Below are 16,594 nucleotides of genomic sequence, written 5' to 3' on the forward strand. Positions count from 1 at the left end.
AGAAGGTTAGCACTTGACCACTGGCCTGAGGGTGGGTGGCTTGAACGGAACCAGAGGGGCTTTGGAAGAAATGCCTAGTAATCTGCTTCTGGAAGGTCACAGCCTTGAAACCCCATGGAGCAGTTCCTCACTGCACACAAGAAATGGCCTGGACTTAGAAGCAACCCGGGCGATCCTGTCCCTTCCTCTTCCCAACACTCCCCTTCTCTTATTGGCCCACCGAGGTGATTCTGACTCATAATGACCCTTAGGAAAGATGAGCTACCCCTTTGGGTTTCTAGGACTTTAAATTTTTATGGACCCAGCCTCATCTTTCTCCCTCAGAGTGATTGGTGGGTTCAAACCTCTGACCTTGTAGTTATCAACTCAGCTCAGAAGTCGCTATGTCACCAGAACTCCTCTGTCTCAGCAGAGTTAGCTTGGACTGACTTTGAAGCATTTTATAGTGTGGCATCAATGATCTGATAGAATTGGCTTGTCCTGTGCAACTTCTCAACTCCAGAAAATTGTTCTCAGATCGTCGTGGGTTTAAAAGTGTTTGTCCTCAAGGCTGCCAATAGGAAAGGATGGGAGGCTGTAACATCCTGTAGAAGTGGCAGTGAGACTGGTGGATACAATTGGTGGGGCGTTGTGTGTAGTTTGGAAGGAGTAGCTGATTTGAGAAGAACTGTGATGAAGGAAAATTTTTGCTAAAAAGAACATTTTTGTGTGTGTTCCAGGGCTTTTGCATTTACCTCTGCTTTTAAGTAAGAAACAGATTCTTTTTTTTTAAATCATTTTTTCAGGGGCTTGTACAACTCTTATCACAATCCATCCATCCATCCATCCATCCATCCATCCATCCATCCATCCATCGTGTCAAGCACATTTGTACAGTTGTTGGCCCTTTGTTATCAGCTCCCCTCCCTCCTTTGCCCCCCCCCCACGAATCCTTGATAATTTATAAATTATTATTATTTTGTCATGTCTTACACTGTCCTGTCTTCCCTCACCCACTTAAGAAATAGTTTCTTGGTATGGTTGTTGGAGTGGTAACCCTGTGTGCCCCTTGACAGGCGGGTTATAATTGGTTTTGTGGCCCCCAGGTTGCCGAGGACTGTCTGACACGGAGTTAAGGGACTGTCCCTTTGTCTTGGGCGGTAGAATTTCCTCCACGATGCAGTTGTGCACAGGTTCGCAGGCTCGGTTTAGAATGTGCCAAAGGCCGGTCTGCTGCTTGGGAGTGCTTGCTGCCTGACTGTGCCCTGCCAGATGGCTCGATGTCACAGTAGAATGTGACTTATAATTCACTGGACAAAATGTAGCTTTAGTTATTCCCTACTCAGCCTGCTTTTCAGCGTTCCCCGTGTGAAAGGGGAGGAAGTGCTGATCTCAGGAAGGCAAGAATGGGCATACTCTCTACTACATAGGAGCATCTGGCTCTGCCCGCAAGAAGAGCTATTGAAATGTCAGTTCCATTCAGGGCCACTAACGTTCCTCCGACTCTTTTCACATGCACGCCACTGCGCTGGGTGTTGGGAGACGGTGCCAAGGCCGTTGAGAGGAGCACCAGGGCAGGGCCTCATTTTTTGAGTGTGTGTGGGTGTTACCCTTAGTAAAGGAAAACCACGGTACCTTTTATAAAAAATTACCTGCGGCCTGCATTGTGGCCTTGTTGACTGCCGAAGTTGGGAGAAGCGTGTTCTCTTTCCGCAATCTCCTGTTTTGTCTTTTAGAACGGAAATATCACGGAACTCCTGCTGAAGGAAGGCTTTGCCCGCTGTGTGGACTGGTCCATCGCCGTTTACACTCGGGGCGCAGAAAAGCTGAGGGCAGCTGAGAGGTAAGACCCAACAGAACCTGGCCCCTGAAAAAGTGTGGCGCCTTCTTACGGAAGGGGGAAGGACACCCAGCCACCTTCCCTCGCCCCTCTGTCTGTGGCCCTGGCCTGCCAGTTCAGTCCAGGCCTGGGGACGTTAGCATCCTGGCTCTGCCAGAGCAGGGGCTTCCTTCTTAGTGGGGGAAGACTTTGGGCTACACTCAGACATGATTCTTCACCGGATTGTCTGTTCCGTGTTTTCAGGTCACTGTTCCCAAAGTCTTTCGTTGCCGTTCTGGGTTTGAGGGATTTAGAATGAAATACACTGGAGGTTTGTGGGAGGAAGGTGACATTGGCTTCTCCTGTGTGGGACGCTGGGGCGTGGGTTCGGAACCAGGTCTGTTGGCAGCACGGAGCCTGTGGGGGCTACATCAGGGCCATTCCTTGCTGATGTCAGGCCCAGCGCTCCAGTTTACTTGAAAGTGATTTAATTGAAAGTGTTCATGCAGTTCTGAGGTGACAGAGTCATGGTTTTTGCTTGGTGCATCCTATTGTTGTAGAGTAGAAATAGCTTATGTTCAAGAAAGAAGGCAGGCACACTCCAAACATTCAACTGTCATGTTCCATTATTTGTAGACATGTGTGAAGAGTACAACGCAGGTAACTAGACCAGGGGAGCTGGAGCTCTGGGAGGTCCCAGGCACCACTTCCGGGTCTGAGTGACAGCAGAAGGCAACGAATCTCTGATGCTGATGTTTGCCCGATTGGCTGTGCAGTGTATTTCAGAACCCTAAAACCATGATGGCCCTGATAAACTGTTCTGAAAATTTTTTTTATAAAATCCAAACCATTTTGTATATTTTTGTTGTTGAGACTTAGATCCTAGAGATTAGTGAGAACATGAATGACATGACTGTGGGCGTCTTTCCTTTTCTTAGCTCTTTTGCATTCTTCTCTACCTGTATACACAAATACTTGGAAGCATTTATAAAAACACATTCTTATCTGGGACATTTGATATGGCATAAACAAGAAAGGTGTACTGTCTGATAAAAAAGCACAATGAACCTATAGGGACAGCAATTAGAATAAGGGGTTGAGGGGAGAGGGGTAGAGGGTGGGGGGGGCGGGGCAGGTAAAAGGGAAACAATGTCAAAGAGTCCGTGTAGAAAAAGGGTGTTTGGAAACTGATTGTGGTAGCAATTGCACAACTCTACTTGTCATGATTGAAATAAGGAATGACGTGTGACATGCTTTGACGCCACCTTCTAAGGAACATTCTGACTGTACTTCTAAGACAGATTTGTTTATTCTTCTGACAGCCCGTGGTGCATTCATATTTTTCACCAACATTCTAGTTCAAAGGCATCCTCAGTCATGTTTCAGCGTTGTCATACATCTGAGGTGATTTACACACCATGACTTGGGTCAAGCACACCTTAGTTCTCAAAGTGACATCCTTAAAGAGGTCTTGCCACAGATCTGTCCTACGCAATATGCCATTTGATTTCCTGACTGCTGCATTGGCTGTGGATGCAAATAACCTTTAATTTTTCCTGCATTCATCATGATGTTAATTAATCTACTGATGGAATTGTGAGGACCCCGGTCTTCTTCACAGTGAGTGCAATTGTAGTCCATGCTGAAGGCCGCAGTCCTGGATCTTCAGCAAGCAAGAGTGTGCCATCTGCATGCCACAGACTGCAGACCCACGAGGTCTTCCTCCATTCCGCCCATGGTCTGCTTTCTCAGAGTATTCTCAGCATGCAGATGGAATCAGTGCGCTGAAAGGGCACATCCCTGATGTGCACATCCCACAGTGTCCCCTTGTTTTTAGAGACTGCTTCCTGGTCTGTGTACAGGCTTCCTACAGACATCACGAAGTGCTTTAGAATTCCTATTCTTTACAATCATGACTTGTCATGATCTACAGAGTCAAATGACGTTCTGTAGTCAATAAAACACAGGTAAACATCTTGCTGGCATTATCTGCTTGAAGGCCAGATTGCCCTTGTTCCACTTTCTCTTCTGAATCCAGCTTGAGTTCCCGCCCATTCCCTGTCAGTATATTGCTGCAATCATTTTTGAATCACCTTTCACAAATTAAAATGATTTTAATGATATTGTTCGATAATTTCTGCAACCTGTTGGGTCACCCTTTTGGGGAATAGGCATGTTCCATTTCATTGGTCAGGTAGTTGGCTTCCAAATTTCTTGACATAGATAAGCGAATGCGTCGGCTCTTACATTAGTTTTTAAAAATGTCAGTGGTATTTATTCCACCAGTTCCTGGAGTCTTGTTTTTTTTGTCCCTGCCTTTAAAGCCCTGGTGGTGTAGTGGTTACGAGTTGGGCTGCAATCCACATGGTTGACAGTGTGAAACCACCTGGAAACAGGGACAGCTTCAGAACCCCACAGGGGTCTCTCTGAGTCAGCAGTGATGACACGGCAGGGGTTTGTTTGTTTTTCGTAGTGCCATGGCGTACCTTTGTCAGTCCTCTTGGCTCTTGGTCACATGCTGCCTCCCCAGATGGTTGAATGTTGACTCTTTGGCACAGTGACTGTGTATACCTTGCCTCTTCTTTTGGTGCGTCCTGCATCACTCAGTCTTTTGTCCATAGTTCTCGTGGTTAGGCACGGTCAAATCCATTCTGACGCATAGCAAACCTGTGTCTCACAGCATTCCTCCCAGCTGTTAGGTTTGAACGATCGTTGCGGCCATGAGGTTCTCAGTGCCTGACAGTGACCCACTGCTACTTGTAAGGTTTGCAGTGGCTGATTCCCCAGAAGTGGACGGCCTTTCCCTTTCTTTGTCGTCTAATTCTTCGTTGGAAACGCGCTACTGAAATCTGTTCACCTTGGGGACCCTGCTGGTACTTGAAAAGCAATTTCAAACTTCCAGCATCACAGCAACATGCAAGCCGCCGCCGTGTTATCGGCTGACAGACAGTTGGTGGTTTTGCCCCTCGCATCCTTCACTACGATGGAGGCATGAATATTTTCTTCAGTTTCTCAGATCTGCTTGAGAAATGCCGAGCATGTTTTACTCTCTAACTTGGCATGTCCCATTGTAATGATTTGTCTGTCTACTTAAGCCACCTCTGGACAGGGCTCCAAATTCTTTTTGATGTTCTGTGAAGCCGTAGTTTTGGTTTCGAAAGTTACCTGAGTCTACTACTCTTCTAAAGTACCAGTTTACTTGGTAATTTATCTTGGCATTCTTTCCGTTCCTACCAGGCTTTGAAAGAAGTGGGTACTATAAAAGTAGTTCCTTGCATTTTAAAAATAGTATCCATAGAAGACTTTATGGCTTTTTTGGAGAGTGACCACCGCTCAAAGTGGAAGATATCCAACAGGTTTAGATTTCAAACTACATCGCAGTACTATCTACCTGCCTGTCTCCTGCTTGGTGTGCTGTGGTCACGCAGATGTGCAGAGGCGGCGACACAGAATGCTCTTATTGCCTCCTGTTGTTCAAAGTCCTTCATGTGTTTTACAATTAGTGCATACTTTGTCTTTTTCTCATTTTACTGTTTATCTGACTCTTCCACAGAGTCACTTCTGACCCACAGCAGCCCTGTAGGACGAGGTAGAACTGCCCTTGTGAATTTCTGAGAGTGTGAATCTCTGGGAGTAGAAAGCCCCCTCTTTCTTCCGAGGAGCGGCTAGTGGTTTTGAACTGCTGATCTTTTGGATTGTAGCCCAACAAGTAGCCTACTACCCCATCACGACTCCTTGTTTCTTGGAAAAGGAGGTTAACAATATATTTATTAGTAATATCAGTTCTTTCCCATTGTACCAAGTATCTTAGACTTTCAGACAGTTCATTGGCTTTTTTTTTTTAAACTTTGCACATATTCCGTTTCTTTCTCATGGTTGGACCCAAAAGGTGTCTAAGAAAATTATTGGCAATGTGGTATTTTTACGATCCTTGTCAGTGAACTTGAACCTGTTTTTCGCATTCTTTAGATGCAATATCCTTTTTCTTTTTTTTTTTGGATGCAATATTATAACCAATTTTCTTGTCTCCCACCTGAGACATGGGTGTATAGTTCAAACGGAAACGAGCAGACTGACGCTTTTTACAGACTGTTTAGATGGATAAGTATATTCTTTCATTTCAGAGCACACTGGCTCTGCATTTGTAATCTAAAGGCTGGGCAAAAGGAGGTCCCTCAGAAGCTCCTGCAGGCCTCTCCGATTGTATTGCCACAGTGGCCTTGTAATGATCAGGCTTAGCCAAGTTCCATGCTAGACCCCGAGCTCTGAGCCCTGGGTTTGTAATGTATATGCATCTTGGCTTTAACGCTTTCTTTTGCCTGGACTTTCTCCTGGGGAGTCTTACCCACGAGGTAGTCTAGGGCTCTATGCTGTTTGCTCCCGTGGAGGTGGTGGGGGGTTCTGTTTACCAAGCTAGCCTGTCTTCCTGATCTGGACCCCTGCTTTGTTGTCAGGTTTGCCAAGGAGCGCAGGCTGAGGATATGGAGAGACTATGTGCCTCCCACTGCGAATTTGGACCAAAAGGACAAGCAGTTTGTTGCCAAGGTGAGTCATTCTCTGCATCTTGACAGGCCTTGTGGCCGTTGAGTGGTAGTGATGTGCAATGATGAGAACAATCAGAAAGAAGTGCTTCAGCTCATCCGTACATTCCCTGCCCTGATCACTCTCAAAAGCATTTGCTCTCCACTTAAGCCCTCCGCGTCAGGTCCTCTTTTTTTTCGCCCTTGCTCCCCGCTCCCCCCTCCCTCATGTGCCCTGATAATCCACAGATTGTTATTTTGTCATATCTTGCCCTAACTGGAGTCTCCCTTCACCCCCTTCTCTGCCGTCCATCTCCCTGGGAGGAGGTCACATGTGGATCCTTGTAATCAGTTCCCCCTTTCCAACCCACTCACCCTCTACTCTCCCAGCATCGCCCCTCAGACCCCTGGTCCTGAAGGTATCGTCCACCCTGGGTTTCCTGTGCCTCCAGCTCCCATATGCACCAGTGTACAACCTCTGCCCTATCCAGTCCTGCAAGGTAGAATTCAGATCATGGTAGTTGGGGGGAGGAAGCATCCAGGATCTGGGGGATAAGAGTTGTAGGAGCCCCTAATAAAATGTAAAAAAAGAAAAGAGGAGGGAAAAAAAGTGCTTCCGCTCTTGATTACTTCAAGTCAGGCCATGGTGTGTGTGTGTGTGTGTGTGTGTGTGTGTGTGTGTGTGTGTGTGTGTGTGTTGGTGTGTTGGTGTGTTGTAAGTGCTGTGTAGAAGCCATAGAACTTTAAAAAGTGTCCATTGCAAGTGAACACAAGTTCATTAGAATTAATGAGCTAAAGCTGTAGACATTACCGCCTTGCCATATTTCTCAATTTTAGGGCTTCCTTTTGCTTAGTAAATGACATTCCCTGAGATTTCCTGTGGCCGAGCGAGATGACCCGAAGCTTCTTTTCTGTTTTGGAAATCTCATCATCTTGAACTTTGCCTGACACAGTGTTTCTCATCGAGAGCTTTCCTCCCTTCGTGTGTCCTGTTAGAGACGGCATGGAGCCCTGGTGGTGTAGTGGTTACTTACTCTTTGACTGTTGCAAAGTCAGCAGTTCGAACCCACCAGCTGCTCCTCAGCAAAAAAGATAGGGCTTTCTACTAAAGAGTGACAGTCTGGGAAACCCACAGTTCTAACCTGTCCTATTTGGCCGGCCGCGCATCAACATCAACTTGATGGAGGTGAGTTTTCTGTGAAGTGTTCTGAAGGGGCAGGTAGAGAATTACTTGGTTGTATGAGACAGACTGTAAACTGCGGGGTTTTTAACCCTGAGTTGGAGGGTTTGGAACCTTGAGTAGTAAAATTGTTGTCCAGAAGTTGTTTTCACTTTTGTCAAGAGATGCTGGAAGCTGGTGTCTCGACAGGTGAAGTAAGAGTGGTTAAAATAGCCATGTTCTCTACGGTGGCCAGGCCAGTTAGCTCCATGGATAGTTTGGGATGGAAAGCCACTAGGTGGCACCGTCAGCCTGAGAAATCCTGAAGCTGTTTCTCTCTGAAAGGTAACATTTTTGGCAAAGTCTCTGAGGAACTGGCTGAGTTTCTTCTAAACTTTCTGATTCATCATCCCCAGGGCAGAAGGTCAAAGTGTGCTCAAGTGCTCTCTCTCCCCACGTTCTGGAGGTGGGCTCCCAGCAGCTGTCAGCCTCACCACCACCTCTGTTCCTGGACGTGAGTGGCAGCAGTCTCAGGTCTTGCACTGACCATAGGGGCCCTTTGCTTCCTGCCTGGGAGCTGGGAGACATGGACATGGGGGGGGGGGGGTTGTGTCTCGTCATCTGCTCTGTGTTACAGGACTCTTAACTACACACACCATCGAAGGGAGATTGGTTCACTCACTGTACAAGGCAGGCTCTCTGCTCTTCATTCTTGTCTCTGTGGTGGTGTGTCAAGTGACTGCTGAAGCTTGAGCAGACCCACCTCTCTGCCAGTCCCTCCCTCTTGCACTGGCTGCAACCGAATTTGGAGGAAAACTGAAGATTTTGAAGGGTGTTGAGGCTTTGTTAATTGAGACACTCAGGCATTGCTGAAGAAATAGGATTAGATGACTGAGCCAGTACCTTTGCTCTGGTCTGAAATATTACTTCACTGGTAACTAGAAAAGAGAGAGCTGGCTGTGGGGTCATTTAGTCTCTCTATGAGGAGAGGGGTGTGTGTGTGTGTGTGTGTGTGTGTGTATGTGTGTGTGTGTGTGTGTGTGTGTGTATGTTTTCAAGTCCAGGTGAGGCATTTTATTAATTACAGTTCCTGAATAGAGAAGCTTACCCAGAGAATCATCTAACTTAAGACTATAAGGAACAACTGGTCTCCAGTAGAATCTTAGGTGTAAATTTAGGTTCATCTAAAGAATAGAGAGTGAAAAAAAATGCAAATAAGTGTTAAAATTGTCTTGAGCTTGTGAGATTCCTCCAGTATTTGTTTTACTTTTTAATGCAGGAAAGGATATCAAAGACGACAAGCAAGAAACACCCACATTCTTACCACCCAGATCAAAGCCTCTGTGCCGAAGCTACTGTAAAACGAACAAAGCCAAAGTTGATTCTAAACCAGGACTCAAACCATAGCTGGGGGGTGTCTTGCTAAGTTCTAGCCTTCACTTGTTTTTGTTTGGCCTGGGAGTTCTGAGTGGATTGTACATCTGTAAACAGTTGAACACCAGACAAAAGAAGAACATTATCATTTGGCATATGAACAGTATATGAAATTCCAATGTCAGTGTTATAAGTAAATGGGAACACACCTCTGCCCATTCACGTAGTGTTGTCCCTGGCTGCCTTTGTGGTTTAGTAGCAGAGTTTGGGTTGTCCCAACAGTCTGACATTTGCCTGCTCTTGATTCTGCGAGCCCCACTCGCAGTACCTGGATGGGAGAGAGAGCGCCTCGTGCCAGAAGGTCATCGCTCCCCTCATTAAGGATCGTTTACTGCAGAATCACACATCAGCCGTGTGCTTGGTGGTGGCGCGGATTTACTTCTGGCAGGAGTTTCTTATCTCTTTACAGACTGGCAGCACCTGAGTAGCAGTGGTCAGGATTCATGTGTGTATGATTTTGAAGTTCTTAAATGTTCATTTTCAGTACTTAAACGTTTCAGGGCTTTCAGAGGCATATGTATTAGGAAATGTAGGCATTCCATTCTCTCTCCCTGGAGGCAGCCACTTTGGACTCGCAGCTAATCCACATCGCTGAGAAAATGTTTATATTGCTGTTACTTGATTATCCAGTTTCAAGCATGATCTCTTTCCTTCACGCTGCGGAAGATGTGGATTTAGGGTCCCCCCCCCCACATGCAGACATAGTCACATCAGCACACATGCTCTCCCTCAATCCTTCCAATATAATGATATCGTAATTTTGGTTCCATTAATATTCAGTGTTTACAACTTAGTAAATGCTAAACACCATTGAGCCATGTCGAATTATTATGATTACTTTTCATTTCCTATACAATTTTTTGCTCTCCCTGCAGGCAATCATTTTTTAATTCATGAATTTGCGCATACATACTTCTCAATTCAACCCCCAGACTCTGCTCGTTGGCTAAATTGTATCTCTTTCAGTCTGTCAGTACTGTCTTTTCCAATAATATTTTCCTGGAGTCTTTTGCCCAGCCCCCATCTGGAGGAGTGTTTCACTTTGCCTGTGAACACACCTGGCGTCTTGGAATCGCTTCACCCTTATCCTGGGGAGTCCTTGCACCCGCTCCTGGGTAGGAACCCGCTGCAATGTCTCGTGGCTTCCTCTTGAGATGATACCCCACTTGGAGCTTTCCGGAGTGAGTGCGTGGGAGGTCAAGTTCGGAGGCGTTTCCCCCCTACAGTTAGACTCACCAGAGTTGGGTGTAGAATTACCTGTATGTGAGGAACCGCTTTCATTCAGGAATGCGAAGACATTGCTGGCTCTGCTGTCTTTGAGCAAATGTGTGTATGTGTGTGCGTCTATATGTGTGTCATGACATGCTGTGGTCTTGATTCCAACGCAGTGACCCTACAAGAAGGAGTAGGGCTGCCCAAGCGTTCCTCCGGCTGAGCTCTGGGATGAGTTTGCCAGCCCGGGCAGAGTTGGTTTGGCATTGCCAGCCTTTGGGTTGTACGCGGAGGGCTTCACCGTTGTGTCCCAGGCCGCCTCCTTTTTTTAAAAAAAAAATATGTCTGTAGCCTGCCCACTTCCTCATCCTTACACGATCTGTTTTTTCTTCCTTTCTGGAAGCTTTTGGCAAATTCTTTTTGATCCCAGTTTTCAGAAATGTCCCGCCGGACAGGTGGGACAGGCGCTTCATTTCCGTGTCAGCGTGCTATGCTTCCTGTGTCAGGTCTTGGGTCCCGGGACTAACGGCTTCAGTTCTACATCGCTTCCCAGCTGGGCCTGCTGTGTTCTTTCGCAGGAGTTCCTACCATTTGGATCTCATACTTTATGGACCAGTCTACTGGATCTCTGTGTTTTCTGTTCTATTTTGTGGATTTCTTCATTTTTATCTTTCAGCCCTCCTAGTGAACATTTCACTTATAATAGTGTATATTTTAATTTCCAAATTCTTTTTTTTGTTGTTGTTTGCAGGATGTCTTTTTATTAATAGTATTAAACTCTCATCGTCCAGTTCTGGTTTCCTAGTTGCCAGTCATCTTTTAGCTGTCTCAGGAATCAATGATATTTGTGTTGAAGTTCTTTGCTCCCTGCACTGTCGGTCTTCTCCACGTTGCCTGTCTGTCTTCGGCTATTGCTCTCTTAGCTCTCACGGTCCATCCTTCCTTAGCTTTCGCATGAGTCCTGCCTGTCCCTCTTATTTAAGAACGAGGCCTCGAAGCTCTGCCCTAGCAGCACTGAGCGTGTGGATGGGACTTGGGGAGTCCAGCTGCTGCTTGCACAGGTTTGGAGCCTCGTTGTTGGCCCCATTGTCGCCACCATCTGACACAGGATGTCGGCCATTTTTAAGTCTTCTGCGGGTGATGGGCTTACAGTGACCTGGATCCGTTCTGGAGTTTCTTGCCGCTGGCTCAGGATTCAGCTTTTGTGAGTCTGTGGGGCCATTTGCCACTTGCCATCTGCTTTCCAGATCCCAAAGTTTCATGACTGGTCTCTCCTCTCCCATTGTCTTCGATCCTGTTAGGCTTGGGTCCCTAACAGCCAATAAATCCCGGAATTCTCACTTTTCAAGGGTTAGGGAGAGAATCAGAGTAAACATTTGAGTCAATTTCCTTAATAGGTGCATAATATTTCATTGTAAAGGTGCCCATAATTTAGTCCACACTTTTCCCAGGAGGCAGCTAGTTCACATAGTGGACGTTTCCTTTTAGAAGACGGGTTGTGGAATGTTCTTTTCACTGAGTGCCCTTGTAACTGGCGGTTACTTCCTTAGGAATCTTTACAGACATTCTCCCCAGTTAGTTCTCCTGCAGTATTTCCCATGAGAGACCAGTAAGTACATTGGTTTCCTGATGTTTTGTGGAGCCGAAGTGGGCGAGCGTTTTCTTAGAGGGTCACGGCATGAACATGCTTGGTCCTTATGTGCCTTGTGCATCTCCTGGGGAAACGACTCCACTCTGCCATTGTATCATAGACAATATGGGTGAAAGTGGTTGGCTGTGTTGGAATGAAATTTTGCCTATAGCTGGGTAGTGGGCAGGAGGATGACCCTCGGGCCTGAGGTTGCTGTCCCCTGGTGTGGAAAGCTGCCTGTGTCAGTATTCAGCATAGAAGGGAAAACCCTGTACTGCTTTTCATCCTCGAGAACCTAGCCGTAGTTTTTGTGGGCATTTTTCTTGGTTTTAAAAATGTCTTTTAGTATGGAATGACTTTTTCAAGGACACCGAAACAAGTTCCTTGTGCCTCCCAACACTCAGTCTTCCCAGTCCTCAGAGGGGAGGAGTCGATTAGTCTCTCAGGGCTGTGTGATGCTGAGGTCACAGCTGTGTGTTGCTGAGGTCCTGTGTGATTGCACTGGACACAGCCTAAGTAGCTGGCCAAGCCAGGGAAAGGTGACCTCTGCCCCATCTAACGCTAACCTCTGGAGCTGCTGCCAGGTTGTGGATGCTTTGCCTGGAGGCTCGCATCTGAGGCTGTTGAATCTCCACGGCCTGTTGAAAGACTCGCTCCCATCGCTGACTTAAGCAGCTCTCCTGCTTAAGGACGGAAGCGCAAGGGAGGGCTCTTGTCGCTCCAGGTTAGCAGAGAAGCATGTTCACTTCACAGTGATTAGCTGAGCCTGCTTGAGACTTTGGTGCCTGTCGTGGCCTGCCAGCTTCCTGCCTGCTTTCCCTGTGGCGTTTTAGCTGATCTGTGCTGTTTGTGGCCATATGGTCCCCTGAGCACGTGGCTTGGCTCCCTGTCCCTGCTGCTGGGTCCTTGGGCCTTGTGGATTTCACAGACCCGAATAGCACGGTCGGGGGTGGAGTGGAGCATGTCCTCAAGAGATACCGCCTCCTGGCTGCACTGCCTGCTGGGAGACTCCAGTGGGAGCCGGCTTAAACACACAGAGCCCACGCTGGGTACTTAGAAAGGTGCAAAAGACTAAGAAGTGGTTCCTGCCCTCAAGGTGCTTACCCCCTAGGGTTCTGCGGGGGTGGGTGGGGGTTTGGTCTCAGTAGTTACTAGTCTGGCATTGGAGGCCGTGCCTACTTGTAGAGGTCAGGTTATAAGCTACCCATGGAGTGGGGACATTCTAGAATGTATTTAGTGTTTGGCCATGATGTGTGTGTGTGTGTGTGTGCGTGCGCGTGTACGCTGCCTTTCTAATCATAGTTGGCTTTTTGAGGTGATTGTTAAAGAGGGCTACATTTTAATATTCCTGATTGCTCCAGGGTGTTTCCATTTGGCAAGAGAACTAAAAACTAAAATCTACTTCCTTGAACTCTGGTCATGACTTTGAAGTGAGAAGGAAGTCCTCTGAGGATGGTCGGGCCCAAGAGAAACCAAGGTTCGCTTTACAGGTTAGGCTTGAATTATGAGGATTATGTCTGTCTAACATATATTTACAAATACATATTTAATGTACCTCCCCTGATTATTATTAAGCATTTTTATTCTTCAGAATAGCTTTAGATTTACAGAAAAGTTGGGCGATAGTACAGTTTCCCATAAGTCCCCTGTCCAATTCTTTTCTCTGCTGTTAATATCAAGTACAGTACATGTGCCAATATAGCTACATCATCATTAATTAAACATCCTTAATTTCCTTCAAAGGAGCCCTGGTAGGGTAGTGGTTGCGAATTGGGCTGCAATCTGCATGGTCAGCGGTTCAAAACTGCCAGCAGCTCTGCAGGAGAAAGGTTGGGCTTTCTATTCCTGTAAACAAGTTCCAGTCTTGGAAACGCACAGGGGTTTCTATGAGCCAGCCTTGACTTGATGGCAGTGAGTTAGTGAGCGTTTCCTTAAGGAGCCCTGGTGGGGTAGTGGGTTTTGTTTTGGGCTGCTAATTATGAGGTCACCTATTTGAATGGACCAGCCGCTGCTCGGGAAGTTGAGACCTTCTGCTCCTGTAAAGATTTACAGCCTGAGACCCACAGGGGCAGTTCTACCCGGCAGCCAGGAGTCGGACTGGATGCAGTGGCAGTACGTTTTTCCCCTTGAATTTCCTTAGTGTTTCCCCAATGTCTCTTTGCCCCCAGGGCCCCATCTGGGGAGTCCTGTTACCTTCCATTGCCCAGGTTGCTTCTTTTGGTGGTGACAGTCCCTCAGACCTCCCTCGTTTTCATGGAGGAGCTTGGGGGAACACTGGCCAGAGGTTTAGGAAGTTAGTCCTCCACCACAGCCTGTCTGATGTCTGCCTTCTGCTCTGCTTGCGCTTGGGGCTGGGTGGTGTCTCCCTTGGAGAATTGCCCATGGTTGGCTCCGTGTTACAGACACGGGTGGCAACTGTGTTTTCTGGGGTCTGAAGGGAGCCCAGGTACTGAGCACAGGACACTGCTGGGATGGGTGTGGTGTATTTCGGATTCCATCCACTTTTAGTACTGCCATCATATCTTCAGCGTGGATTTTGGGATGACTGATGTAGTATCCAGCTGCTGGGAGTAGAACAGCATTTGACTGTCAATAATTTCTGAATAAAAGGCATTTGCTGTCCCAGTATGACTGGTCTCATCAAGGACACGTCCCTTGTAGTGCCTGGAGAACCTGTGTGGTGTGGTGCTGCACCTTTGGGCAGCGTGGGAGCTGCTGTAGGTGCTCTAGCCCAGGAGGCTTTGTATGGCTCTTTGTGTTTGATGGATGCACATTGCAAGGCTCTTGAGAGGCTGGGCACTAGTGGCCCCCTACGGGCAGGCACGGAGTGTGACCTGAAGCCAGAGGGAGGGACAGCTATCCCCTCTCTCCGACTCAGCCCTTCTTGATGTGTGGCAGACGTAGCCTTGTCATCGGGAAGCCTTTACAATTGGGCTTCAAGAAATGGGGATCCTTGGCCTTGAGGCTCGGCTCCGACTGAGGCCTATGACTGCCCTCGTCTGTGTTGCACAGGCGGTGGATGTGGGTGGGATTGATTAAGAATCCACAGCTTGTGGCGAAAGTGAGCCATGAGGACAGACTGAAACGTTTTCTTGAGGAAAGTTCTAAGAGCCATGACTTCTCCCAGCTCGGTCCTGACGGAGCCAACGAGCAGGCTGCATCCCCTTGCAGCCCAGAACATGGCTGCAACCAGGGTTTGATTGCTTATTGCATTGTCTCTGCTCTGGAGCTGCTTGTTCTCTGGATAGTAATGGCACCCTTTACAGGGGCATAAAAAACATCTGTACAAACTACACACACTCCCTCCCTCTGCTCCGTCAGCAGAGAGCCAGCCCTCATTTAGTTGCAGTGCCTGAAGAGGAGGTTTCTAATCAGGGAGAGGCTGTGGCTGTGGCCTCAAATGTATGGCTCCGAGGCTCTGTCTGCTGCCACGGCGGCTGCTAGCACATTGGAGGGGTGACGGAGACTGGGCCATGCTTAGATCTTCCCACCTGGGCTCCGGGGGCGAGGTGTGAGCACGAAGACCCCCTTCCTGGCTCTGCGCCTCCCAGTGGAGGCTGTCGAGAGTCCTTGAGGCTCCATGAGAGGAGCTTCCCGAATGCTTCTGGCGATTGGCAGATGAAGAAGAGTTCCTTTTGGTGCCCGTGTAGGGTGTAGGGCATAGGTCTCTCCAGCATTGGGATTCTGGAGACCTGGTGATTAGGCATGCATTGGAAAGGCCTGAGGATTCTACCCCCCTGTGGCAGTAGTCCTGTTGGTTTGAGAGAGGGACAGTATCGATTTGATGTACCGGCTGTTTGCGTGATAGGGCCTTGTGGAATTTTCTCTCCTCTCTGGTTCGAAGCTCACACAGTCAAGAACCCGGGCCATGGGCAAACCCCCCCACCCCCCGGCTCCCCCTCCTCAGATGTGCTCCCATCCATTCTGTGACACCTTCCTTTTATCCAAACACGGGTTCTGAAGGCTAGAGAAATCATTAGCCGGGCCTTTCTAGGAGGCTAATTGTGGAAACCAATGCAGGTATCTCTTAAGGAGTCGCAGGGAGATTCCATTATGAGGAACACTTTTACTGGGCATTATTTTGTCAAGATAATAAGGGAAATACTATTGGTTTTCACGGTCCCCCCTTCTTTTCAATGACAGAACCTATGCTTTTGTTTATACGTTCTGTACTCATGGACCCCTTTTCCTTGGGGCTGGGTTGAAGGAATTGGTTGCCTTAAAGGATTCTTTGATTTAGCACAGTGGTTCTCAACCTTCCTAATGCCGCCACCCTTGAATACAGTTCTTCATGGTGGGGTGACCCCCAATCATAAAATTATTTTTGTTGCTACTTCATAACTGTCATTTTGCTACTATTATGAATCGGGCGACCCCTGTGAATGGGTCTTTCAACCCTCCAAAGGGGTCGCGACCCACAGGTCGAGAGCCGCTGATTTAGAGGGCCCTTTACCCTTTTGTGTGGAGCCCTGGTGGTGCAGTGGTTATGTGTTGGGCTCTGAGCTGAAGGGTTGGCAGTTTGAAACCATCAAGAAGCTCTTTGGTAGACAGACTGGACTTTCTCTTCGAGTACAGTTACAATCATGGAAACCCGCAGGGTGTTGCTATTAGTCGATGGCAGTGAGTTTGGGTTCTGTTTGTGCCCTTTTGTAACAAGTCCTGTTGGCATCTTGGAAGTAGCTTGAGTGTACCCGTCCCTCTGAGTGAGAAAGAGTGAGGCTGTTTGTTCTCGTGCGATTTTAAAATCTGGGAAATCCAGATTTTGTCCTAAAGTTGAGTTGCTTTTAACTCAATGGTAGTGGGCTTGATATTTGGTGTACTCTTTTGTAGGTGCCCTACTG

The 16,594-nt window shown here is 47.6% G+C and overlaps 1 protein-coding gene across 1 annotated transcript in view; it reads left to right on the forward strand.

The window, feature by feature from the left end:
* The window catches only part of SND1 (staphylococcal nuclease and tudor domain containing 1), a 484,534-nt gene that overhangs the window by 47,763 nt on the left and 420,177 nt on the right, over window positions 1-16,594 (forward strand). Inside the window, exons 8-9 of the mRNA XM_075558633.1 lie at window positions 1,716-1,822; window positions 6,253-6,343. Of these exons, the coding sequence (XP_075414748.1) occupies window positions 1,716-1,822; window positions 6,253-6,343 (198 nt within the window). The remainder of the gene's footprint in view (window positions 1-1,715; window positions 1,823-6,252; window positions 6,344-16,594) is intronic.

The sequence above is a fragment of the Tenrec ecaudatus genome, chromosome 9 (assembly GCF_050624435.1).
Source record: "Tenrec ecaudatus isolate mTenEca1 chromosome 9, mTenEca1.hap1, whole genome shotgun sequence".
Classification (NCBI taxonomy): domain Eukaryota; kingdom Metazoa; phylum Chordata; class Mammalia; order Afrosoricida; family Tenrecidae; genus Tenrec; species Tenrec ecaudatus.